Below are 11,514 nucleotides of genomic sequence, written 5' to 3' on the forward strand. Positions count from 1 at the left end.
TGCAGCCTGCAGAACTCATGAGAATGACTAAGCATTTAACAGCCTGAGCTAGACAGCCTGGCTCCACTAAACATTTCTAATACAACAAATCTCTAACAAATATCTATCTGACTAAGAAATTACCTAACAGAGGTAGGATAGAACGAAAGGGGTGTCAGAGAAAAATTGCCCTTCTATAGGTTACAGCTCTGGAATGGAATCAGGCAAATCTGCCATTAGTCTATGTATGTAAGCCTACAAGCAGCCACTTCCTCTGTTCAGCCTGTGTGTGTAGAGCTTAGCACATACTAACTAAATGTTTAATCCACTGTACACACAATATATGAGTATAAAAATGAGCCAAAATAGGGAGATTAAACATTTGTGTCTTGTGAAAACTGTGGCGTTAGAAAGAGCATATAAATGTTTAAATACGTTATTTTATGGCTTATAATGGAATTTTCATATTTCAAAATCCAAATCAGCAAGAAAGTTGATATAAGGATTAGATTTTAAATGGAAACACTGTAAAATGTATCTTTGAAATGGGGCTTATCGTCAGTGTCAACAATGGAGTTAGGTTTGCCAGATGTTAACCTTGAATCTGTCAGGTTTGCTCGGCCGCTCTGCCTCCTTACTTAAAACTACAATGAACTCATGGTAAGAAAAATAACTACCAAATATTAGTTCAGTAAACTGAAAATATAACGAACAAAAACTTACTTGGTAAAATATTGGCACACAGAAGCCATCGAAATAAAGTTTGGAATCTACATCGTTTCCTGCTGCTGAAACTAACGATCTGCTACAAAATGAACCAAACACCATGTGAGCGTCTCTGTGTCAAACATGTTTCATTCACTAACAAACAAAAAAAGAAAAACGGAAGGTAGCCTAAATAATACGCAGAGTGATGGAGAATTCAGCGGTGATGCGCAATCTCGCCCTGCATCAGGCCACAGACTGCACTCATGATGTTTAACAAAGGCGGGGCAGTGGATTGACAGGACGAGATGTAATAGGCTATAGTTACGTATAATCCTTTGCATACAGGCGATCGGAGACACAGACATACGCACAGTATATTTTATATACAGGATATGTTTATGGAAGTAGTAACAGACGAATATTAAACGAAAATGGACCCTGTTTGCTGTGGTTCAGCCCCACGGAGAGCTCCCGTCGTCCCCTATAACACCACGTCGGGCAGTTACTGCTGTCACCAGCGGTTTGTGTTTATAAAGAGACGCATGCGATCTGTGGATCTCTTTGATAGGCTGCGCCACCCAAACGCACTGGAGTCACATCAGCACTGTCCTGCGCTCACTGTCTTCTTCCGGGTGCCTGTGTCCTCTTACTGAATTTTCCTTCAGCAGCTATCTGTCGCACAGTTCTGCATGTTATCATTTGCAGGGAGAATCACGTTCAAACCTAGTGGATGCAAAAATGTCGCAGGAATCTAAGCTGGACCGATGATCCCCTGCTTTTTTCTAAGGGACTCCACCCCATCTGGAATATTCAGGTCCAGCGTGCAGCCTGATAAAATGAATGTTGTGTAGTGGTTTTGTTGACAAGCCAATTGCTTGTAGTTGGAGTAGCAGTTAATTGCAAACTATAAACAGTGTGGAGGTAGGTTGATTTGGATTTTAAGACATCAGATGCTCAGTCAAACATTCTAACTGTACATTGTATGTTCACTAATTTGAATTCTTAATGCCACAGCCATTATTGCCCGTATTTACCTTTTGGAGATAGTGTTGAAGACGTTTATGAATCTGACTTTATTGCAGATCCAGTCTAAGATGCTACACGACTCAAATGTCTTGGGGCATGAGAGGCCCCTGGTCATCAGAATATCATTCACCTCCTGTGTTCTGGGCACTGTGTGTCTACCACTGCTTGGGCTAATAACTTGTGTCTTCATATCATCTGCTTTTCATTTTGAGGACTCTACTGGTACACATTGCCAGGTAAAGTTCTTATGTTTTTCATCTCAGTGTTTAAATGTTTTGAGTTGTTCTGTCATGAAAGATCTGTTTGCATGCAGTTTGCTGTGTCCTATTATTGTTCCTGTTGTTTTCTCTTTGTGTTCCCGTCTCCTTTCTTTCTTTCTGGTTGAAGAGTTTTGCCTTTGATGCTGTTTAAAACCAAAGCAACATCACTACAGTGTCTTTTCAGGTTCCTAACTACCTGCCATCAATCAGCGCTTCAATAAGCCTCAGTCCTGAGTGTTACATATGGCGTTTTTGCATCGGACTGCACTCAGCACCAAGGTTCCTTGTGGCATTCACCTACTTCAAATTTTACAAGACACGTTTTAACTCAAAGTCCCCGGAGAGTTCACTCAGCTGCTTGAACCTGGCCTTTTCTATTTCTGAAAACCTTGGCCTTTTGCTCCTCACATATGTATCATCCAGTGAGACATACTGTGAGTAATCTATATTTTGAGATCATAACGTTTATTGGAGAGATTTTATGTCAAACCTATGTATATGCCTGTATTTTTGCTCCTTAGTTGTACATAAGGAAGGCTTTGTCCTGTTCATCATCAGCTCCCTTATCTACATGCTAATAACCTGTCATTTGTGGAAAGCTATTAAGAAGTATTCATTAAGTTCTGGGGTAAGGTAATACACGCTCTAATATAGAGATAAAATTCATTTAATTTGCAGAATTTAGTTCAACTCAGTAATACTGTGTTTTTTCCTCCACAGGATGCCAAGTCTCACCACTGGAAGGTGCGGTTTTTAATTCTTAATGTAACCTTCTGTGCTTTTGCTGGATTCTTTTATTGGAAACACAACATGTATTGTGAATCAGGGAGTAAGTATTGTATCAGATTGATCATTTTGATTTAATCTGTAAGGGTTGTTAACTGTGTTTAAAGGAGAATGCCAAAACTTAAAAGCACAAGTATCATATGAGGAATAAATATTAAAGGATGTTTATAATATTGTCACTTGTAGCTACAAAATGCTGATCAAAACATTCAGCATGCCTCCCTTGTTTCTTTTTTTCACAGGTTATACATTTTTTGCCCTGTTTGAGTATCTTGTGGTTTTCTCCAATATGGCCTTCCATCTTACAGCAGTGTGGGACTTTAAGAGCCAGGAGGTCATGATCATTTCATCCTCTGAAGATAAAGACTTCTGACTAGAAAAAGGATTTAGTCCTAAATGTGCAACCACTCAGCCAGCTGATGATAATAACCTTGATCTTGCTCAAGAGGAAGTGTGGGATGAAGACCTTTTCCACATATTTTCATGATGATATCTTAGGATTTTAGAGGGTATTAGTGTTACAGTAGAAAAGTGTGATCAATCAAGTACTCTAGGGTCTAATCATTTAGTTGTGAGTGTATTTTTGTTGTGGTGAGGCCTTCACCTACATATTGTATGTTTTATAATGTTACATTTTAGGTTTTGTACAATGTAATCATACTGTATATGTGCCAAAGAAAAGTCAAAGTTTTCAAGTGGTCTTTGGCTTTTTTTTTAAATACAAAAGGGTGAAAAATGTTCTTTGTGAGTTTCAGGTAAAGTCCACATAAAGAAGCAATGACTCTGACACTGTTCAGTATTTTACACAAGTAAGATTTTCTGAAAACCACTGTCACCAAGAGCTACTTTCCTGTAATAGGCCTACTTTAAGCCACTATAAAAAACAGACTTGTCTTTAGTCATGTTTAGATGTAGCCTAAATTCATATTCCTATTTCAACAATATCTACATAAAAAAAAGATTGCTAGCAGTTAAAATTAATTGAATTCTTTTAAGCATATGACCAAAGTGTAGGATCTACACTGTATACAGATTTTACAGGTTTGTCTGATTTTCCCAGGTAAGGTCCAAGTCCAGAAATCAGACCTCAGGCTTCCTCATTGCCCAGTTGAAGTACAAACCATATATTTTATTTAAAGACAAATTAAAAGGTTTGGTTTGTATTCAGCGGAGGATAAAGTGTCAAACACAATAATACTTCTTACAGTCTGCAGTCACTAATTTAAAGAAGTACTTTTACCTGTAATCCATAGACTCAAAATACAAGTACAGTGAGTAATTTATGTTGTAAATGGAAACTATAACTCTCTACGTATAAAAGTACGGAAACTGTAAACACTTGTTAAGAGGAATGTCTAACATGTTAAAAAGTCTACGGTGAAAATGCCTCCTGTCTTGGTGCCCAGTCCTTGAAATTAGTGTAATTGTCCTTTAACCTGTACCTGCAGGCGTTAGAGTGCGATTGACAAAGAAGTCCACTAGAGGGCAGACTTCATCCATTTAATTTGTTAATTCTTTCGCCATGACAGCCAGTATACACTCCAGGCGTTAGATGGCGCCACTTGCAGATGATAAACAGGGAGTCTAGGGTGTAGAGGGAGACAATTCTACTGTCTGTCCACATTCTGCGGCTTTTTCGGTTCAGTCTCACGGTCGGGGGGGAAAGATCAAGATCTTTCATACAGGAGGTGGAGGTCGTTGTACTTCAACTCCGGGGGTATCTTGACAGGTATCTACTGCAATGTCAACCCAGAGCTGAAGCTACAAGTCTACTGGCTTTGATACATGACAGGTACCAGCGTTAACTTTTTTTGTTATTCAGCATTACAGTAGTAACACCTAGTATTACAAAGCTTGTAGCCTAGCTAAAACTAGAGTTGCTCTCAATCAGCGTCCCTAGCCTGACTTGCAGTCTCTTATTAACGCTAGCTGAACGCAAAAGGCGGCTAATGTTGCTACGTCCGCAGAAAATGCAGTGAGTCGACACCGACATAAACTACCTAAAAAACACGTCAGTCTTAGTGTAAAAGCGTTAGTGTGAAAATTTGTTGTGCCAATTATGTTTTGTTGGTTTTGCCAGAAGAGTTCTGCAATGTCATCCCCTTTTGTCTGATATTTCACTTCATTTCCTAGTTAGCCGAGATGTTAGCTAGCTATATCAGGGCTTGTACCTGCACACGCAGACGGACGATGTAGCCGTTACTTTTCATAATTTAATCATCTTTATTTTGCCGGAAGTTAAATGTGTTTGTCGCCATAAACGACAAGGCTAAGCTGAAATGATAAAACGAAGCGTCAAGATTTTTTTTTAAAGCTGAAAGCAGGTGTTAACAAGCTAACTACGTTGGTTTATCCAGGAAGAAGAAGCACACTTGAGAAGTGATAGCATGTGTCTGCAGTTACTGTGGGGATCTTTATGTAGCTAAGCCCATTTCTTTGTAAGCTAGTGTGACTACTTTCTTCTTGCTGTGGTGTGGTGTGCTTTATTAGAGTAAAAGAAGCTACTTTGTTTTTAACTATGGTCAATGTTTAATTGAACGAGCTAGACAGAAGCGCTGCAAATTCTTTGTGTTCAAATGCTCAAGGCTACTGTCTTCTTTCCAGCGCACACCAGTCATGGAGTTCAACAAATTTGTGACCTTGTGGATATTTAACTTGTGTCTCGTTGGAGAATGTTGGACTGAACTACCAAGTTCACCTTCACAGGACAATCAGATTATTGAAAATGGGGTGTCAGGTGAGTTGCCTGTTGTGGCATTAATTTGTTGTGGTATTTCTCAAGTTTATTTTTATCTGTCAAACGAAGTTGACACACTATAGCTTGATAGTGCATTATACTGTTTGTGCTACTATCTTTGTGATTGTGCAGACACTAAATGTAGCCATGCTGAGAATAGTCCTGCTGGTATTCTCCACTAGCCCTGTCCTCCGACTTAGATCAAGCCACCTAATCATACAGGAGGTAATGGTTAGTGAAGTGAATAAGCACTAGTGTAAGTAGTTTCTGAATCAGAGAGCAATATTCAAGATGTGAAACTGTGTTCAATAAATCAGGAATTGGAATCGGACCATTTTAAATAGTTTTCAACATTTGGCTGTACAGTGATTGTGTCATAAATTCTTACTCTTCAGTACAGTTTAATTGTGTAACTTGGCAAAGTAAAGTTGGCCAGGGAGAAATGTAAAATATTGAGTTGACAGTACTTTTGAATTTTGGATTTGCACTTCTAAATGTGTAGACCTGTAAATTAAAGGCTGTGTAGGTCTCTCATAGCAGCATACTGCTGCACTAACTTACTGCACTATATTCTTCATCAGCTTTTCCTTTTAAGTGAGGAGTGCAAACATGTTGATTGAGTTTAACAAGCTTCTCTTGTAAAGTTACACATACTATTAGTTAAGTTCCTCTATCACTGTAATCTCTTGCCTCATTCCACAAAATGATTTCACGTGAATGATGACAGTGGTGCTTCTGTCAAGCACATCTTGAAATTCCAAATGGTATGTAAACTATGAAATCTGAATCTGCTTGGGAAAAGTATGAACCAGTTATGACATACTGTGACTTTTTACAAGTCCTAGTGTAATTATTTTACCCATATAAAAAGAGGATATCTGTTCACATTTACATTTTTCATTACTTCACATTGTTGTTACTTTTCGCAGTAACTGGGTAAACCCTAGTAAACTTTCTTGGTTGCGATCTTGTGTTGATTCTGCTGAACTGTGTGGTTAAATTGCAGCAGTTCAGACATTGTGGAAGTTGCTCGTGCATATTTTGTGCTTGCAGCGTAGCTTATTCATGTGTCACATGTCCCAGGAGGCCACTGTGTGGGAAAGAATTAACCCTAGCAGTTCAGTCATTTTCAAGGATGGATAGGTATTTTGAATAGTGATAGGACATGGTAAATGGTGTAGTTAGGAAGTGGCAAAGTTGTAGAGTGTTTTTCATCTACATGCAAGCACACAAAATGACTTGTGTAACTTGAGCTCTTAGAAAACGCAGACTGATCTGTGTGTAAATATCTTATCTGGTGTCTCCAGAGTTTTGCAAGTCAAATGAGAAAGAGAGTATGAAAGTGTTTCAGGTGGTAGGCTTTCACTAGGGTAACTATCATTCTTTCATGAGTGCTGAGTGAGTACGTGTGAATCATTGCCTTTGTGGTATGTGGCATTGCAGGTTCCTTGAAACCAAAATGCTTGCATACTATGACTCAAAAATGAACTTTTCACTATGCGAAGCTCACCAGAACCCCCTTCCCTAGTTCTGGTTTGGAGCTTTTCATGTAGAGAAATATGAAGAACAGTTTGCCAACTGCAGACGGACACAATAACTGTTGCAGAGAGTCATCTGTGATCAGTTTTACTGTTTATCTCTAATTGCCAGCCTGTGATGTCTTAATTAACATGTCTCAAAGAATGCATGGGCTGGTGTGAGTTGATCTGTGGGAGGGGCATTAAATGTCAGCACAATGCAAACGGAGTGTCTATAACAGATTATACACTATTGTCTGTGTCACACTAGTTTAATTCCTGATCTAGCAGTGTCAGTTGCTTGGTCTTTTTTGATTTTTACCTACTCCTACACCTCCTGTTGCTGTGGGAATGCTGCAGATGACACTGAAAAACATCATCTGTCTGGGAATCTTGGTTTAGTTTGTAAAACAAAAAATATACCCATTTACTAGTAAACTGATACACAGTAGAATCAAATCTTTTATTCAGTAAATCCATAGTTAGAACAGTTGTGTCCAAATTTTTAGTGGCATATTGTTGGTAAAAACCAAGCTTATATCTGGTTAGGAATATATTATATTAGTATTTCATCTTGGTGAGTAAAGCTAGTCTCCTGCTTAACCCCCGCCCTCACCTTTTCCTTTATGAACTGTGCAATAAAACATTCTGTGTTTGGCATATGCTTCTTGTGTAAATTTAAACAGGAAAAGAGCTCACCGGGATTAATAATCTCAAATTTACAACAGTATCCTTAAGATAGTAGCAGCTCTTTAAACAGAGGTAATGATAAACAGACGCATGCTTTTGAAGTTTCAGCGACACTTCTCACTTCACTTCAGTCATAGTGCTTTGATAAAATAACACAGTTGAACTTACTGTTATTGTAGGTAGCCTGCCATGACCTGTGACGCAGCTTTTGGGAAGGAGCGGAACGTGCCAGACAAGGTTTTCTCTTAGCTGGGAGTGGTGGCATTATCTCAGATCTATTGCAGAGGAATTCAAATCTCTGAGGAAAGAGAGGGAAAACAGAGGGCACACTCACTAGATAATGTAAAGGTTGCCAAATTACATAATTATTAATGAAAACATTTCTGATTTACCTACAATTAACTGTGGTCTCATACACTGACATCCTCACTTGTTACTCAGGCCTGACTGGTAAAATGCAATCTAGAATATAGTTGAACATGAACTACATTTATAGTAACAACTCCAGGTTTTCTGACAGTAAACACAACAGTGAAATCCAAATTAATATCAGATTGCAAGTGTGAAAGTTCAGAATTATTAAAACAAATTCACTTTGAGACGGGCTGTTTTTGGTCTGTGCAGTAAATCTGTCACAGTATCTGGCATCATCCCCACATTGAGTGAATGGCCTTATATATACAAGATTTTGTCTGCAGCCGTGGAATTTTACAGTTCAGTTATCTTAGGATGTTTGAGAGAGGAGGGTAAATAAGGCCAGGCCTACAGGAGATTGTGCAGTCTGAGTTTCTGCAAAAATCCCAAATGTTTAAAAGCCTTGTTGGTGGTCACAGGATTAGTGGGAGTTAAGAGAGCATTGAACTAAAATGAGAACTTGAATAAACTTGATTACTGTGAAGATTGTGATACATTATGATTTGAGATTGAGAGAATTTTGAGTTTTTGGTGTTTGGTGCCAGGTCAACTAAAATGAAACCAGAATGTTTATTTAAAGATATTGTTTATGTAGTTGTAATAGGAACTTGTTCTCAACTAGATAGAAATATTTAATCCAGTGTTTTCAAGATAGATGCTTGCATATTGTCTAATCTTTAAGTAGTAGTGGTATTTGTAGGATTAGTGTTTTTTGTGATTAGACTTACAGTATTAGCCCTGTAACCTTTTCTCAAATTAGAAGGTGAACATACAGACTTTATTACAAAAATGTTCAGTTCTGTGTTGACCTGTGAGTCTCAAAGTAGCCTCTTACAGCATTCTGATATAATTATGTTTCTCCACCAGATCTTTGTCGCATCGATGAGCCACTATGCAAGGATGAGAACAGTGTTCTCAGCTTCGTGGCTATCCGTGGTATCCATAAGCAGATGGATGATGATGCAAACGGCAATGTAGACGTGGCAGAGACAGACGGCGTAAGTACCAGCCTAAAAAGTTATTAATAGGAGATGATGCTCTGTTGAAAGGGTTACTCTGCTTTGTGCAGTCATGGAGGTGGTCTTCATTCAGTCTGAATCGGATTAAAGGTATCATTAATGTAATCCTCCCTCATATGACCTGTCACAGGATTTTCAGCTAAAATGGTCTGTTAATCCTAGCCCTGTAATGTCCTTAACTTCCTCTGAGTAACTGGGGGGGCCCTAGTGCCCTTTTTTGTCAAATAATTAACCTAATTCACACTAAATCTGGTTGGCACTAGCAGACATGTTGAAGACACAGGTGTTGCTACATTTGTACAAACACATTGTGACAAAACGGTGTTGGTCTACTTTTTCTTTCATTCTCATTACTGTCTTTTATTTTTCTATTCTTTTTTTTTTTAACAAACCTCCCACTAAAATTTAACTGCCATATCTGTACTTCTCTGAATTAAACAACTGCAACACATAATAGAAACGTGTCTGTTAGCCAATACCGAGCACACAGTTCTTTTTGAAGTGTTTGTAGTTTGCTGTGTGTTACCATGGGCTTGATACATTGTTCATATACATGCATTTCATGTGTAGCCAGTAATTCCCTCGTTGTGTGCTATCTGTCGGAGTTTTGAGTCGTTCTTTCCCGTCTCCAAAGTGTTTCTTTCTGCTCCCCTGTGTGTTTTTTGCACACCAAGAGCTTTCAATGATCAAGTGAACACGCATGCGGTACAGACACGGGTGCGAGCCTAGCTTGAAGTGCGTGCGACATGCTACGCACTGCACATGCTACGTTTTTGGCCTTTGCCACTGTCAAATGTGGACTGTCTTGCCTCTTGATCTTATTGATACAAAATTGGAAATCTCACTGATTGGCCAGTCACGAGTCAAAACCAATCACGCTGAAAACTGGCCATTTCCGATCCCTGCTGATGAATCGGTGCACCCCTTCTGTGTACGTATGCTCACAGATCATGTGTGATCTGTTGCTTCTCAGACATCATTGGTAACTTAAAGGTACTTTTTAGTCTATGTAGCTTACCCATTTTCCTTCAGTTCTAGTCTGAACTTCACATTGTGGCCTAGAGCAGGCTTCCTCTGGAGCCTTGTTTTGGTTTGGTTCAGTCTGTGACATATGGTTGAGGCCAGACCACAGCAGGCGGCGTCATCACTGCAGCCATCTCTGCTTTTAGAAGAGGGACTTGGCACGCATATACTCGTGAGGCAAAGAATCAAGTGCAGTACACTGAGCACTCATATCTGTAGTGGTTTAGAGCTGAGAAGTAGAAAGCTCAACATGATTAAGAGTGCTAGTCCTGCTTCCTGTTATTATACAGTCTTTAAATAAAGAGAATAGTTGATTTCTTTATGACAAAGATCAAAGTATGAATCTGGCTACTGAGAATAAGCTTTGGTTTTGCTCACATTACACAGGTGCTGCTAATTTTCCAATGAATATGTTTTTAGTAACATAATAGTTTACCTGCAACAGAGGCCATCTCTACCCACTAGTGAAACCCTCCATCACAAATCTATCAAGAAACACATCATGACTTTTTACTGTCTTCCACCCATGTTGTATGAATTGGCTTTTGTGGAAGTGCAAGATGTTTTTAAAAGCTTGGTGACTAAGATAGTCTACAATATAGTGGGCAACCACTAGCGTGGGTCCTCTTGTAGTCGTTGGTTACTATTACTTTAATAGGGATGAGAAATTTGTATACACTATGCCATTTAATGTGTCTTACAATACAATATGCAGAATTCTCATTTTTAATTGGAGATTTAAAAACAGCTCTTTGGACACTTTAATATTTTGTTACCTTTAATAATAAAAAATTTGTAGTAATGCCTAAGAATAATATGTGGAGTCCAGATTTCATCTATAGAGTTTTCTGATCAAAAGCCTCTACAGTGCTCAAGGTCACTAAACCTATCCCATTTGGTTTCCTTAAGCTCTGTTGGTTCTTAGTAACATCACAGTCTGGCTGTCAGTAATTGGTAATCAACTCACATGTTAAAATGTTGAATGAATCTTAACACAGCTGAAGAGGAAGTTCTGTGCTGTTCCAGTTCATGAAATAGTGAGTGGAAAAAAATCCTGTGAATTTTTGGGCCGTGTATGGTAGACATTTAAATTGTTTTACAATGAGGAACAGAAGTATTTGAACACCCTGCGATTTTGCAAGTTCTCCCACTTAGAAATCATGGAGGGGTCTGAAATTCACATTGTAGGTGCATTCCCACTCTGAGAGACAGAATTAAAAAAAAAAAATTCAGGAAATCACATTGTATGATTTTTAAAGAATTTATTTGTCTTGCACTGCTGAACATAAGTATTTGAACACCTGAGAAACAGCAAGAATGCTGGCTCTCAAAGACCTGTTACTGTGCCTTGAAAA

At 38.7% G+C, this 11,514-nt stretch overlaps 2 protein-coding genes across 6 annotated transcripts in view; both read left to right on the forward strand.

The window, feature by feature from the left end:
* Nucleotides 1-753: 753 nt before the first annotated feature.
* On the forward strand, nt 754-3,446 carry LOC109969745 (post-GPI attachment to proteins factor 2-like). Of its 2 annotated transcripts, none has more exons than XM_020616850.1 (6): nt 754-1,608; nt 1,770-1,949; nt 2,158-2,407; nt 2,495-2,601; nt 2,694-2,717; nt 3,002-3,446. In XM_020616850.1, exons 2-6 carry the CDS (start codon nt 1,782-1,784, stop codon nt 3,098-3,100), a joined length of 648 nt encoding a protein of 215 aa, XP_020472506.1. In that variant the 5' UTR covers nt 754-1,608; nt 1,770-1,781; the 3' UTR covers nt 3,101-3,446. The 2 variants fall into 2 exon arrangements, with proteins under 2 accessions (XP_020472506.1, XP_020472505.1); XM_020616849.1 differs by having other exon boundaries at nt 756-1,608; nt 2,694-2,802.
* Nucleotides 3,447-4,318: 872 nt separating this feature from the next.
* Nucleotides 4,319-11,514, forward strand: part of stim1a (stromal interaction molecule 1a) — a 25,519-nt gene continuing 18,323 nt past the window's right edge. The window contains exons 1-3 of one of the 4 annotated variants that reach the window (XM_020616842.1): nt 4,319-4,551; nt 5,364-5,496; nt 8,985-9,115. In XM_020616842.1, coding sequence (XP_020472498.1) covers nt 5,376-5,496; nt 8,985-9,115 — 252 coding nt within the window. In that variant the 5' untranslated portion in view covers nt 4,319-4,551; nt 5,364-5,375. Of the gene's footprint in view, nt 4,552-5,008; nt 5,198-5,363; nt 5,497-8,984; nt 9,116-11,514 lie in introns of those variants that run through there. The other 3 variants (XM_020616844.1, XM_020616843.1, XM_020616846.1) reach the window with 3 other exon arrangements.

The sequence above is a fragment of the Monopterus albus genome, unplaced genomic scaffold (assembly GCF_001952655.1).
Source record: "Monopterus albus unplaced genomic scaffold, M_albus_1.0 scaffold180.1, whole genome shotgun sequence".
NCBI classification, from domain to species: Eukaryota; Metazoa; Chordata; class Actinopteri; order Synbranchiformes; family Synbranchidae; genus Monopterus; species Monopterus albus.

What these genes read in the sequence shown, in the direction of transcription:
- LOC109969745 (XM_020616849.1), top strand. Translation starts at nt 1,782, where the DNA reads ATGCTACACGACTCAAATGTCTTGGGGCATGAGAGGCCCCTGGTCATC. An exon ending in ATCATCCAGTGAGACATACT is followed by an intron (nt 2,408 to 2,494) that starts GTGAGTAATCTA and finishes TTTGCTCCTTAG; the next exon opens with TTGTACATAAGGAAGGCTTT. An exon ending in AGTATTCATTAAGTTCTGGG is followed by an intron (nt 2,602 to 2,693) that starts GTAAGGTAATAC and finishes TTTCCTCCACAG; the next exon opens with GATGCCAAGTCTCACCACTG.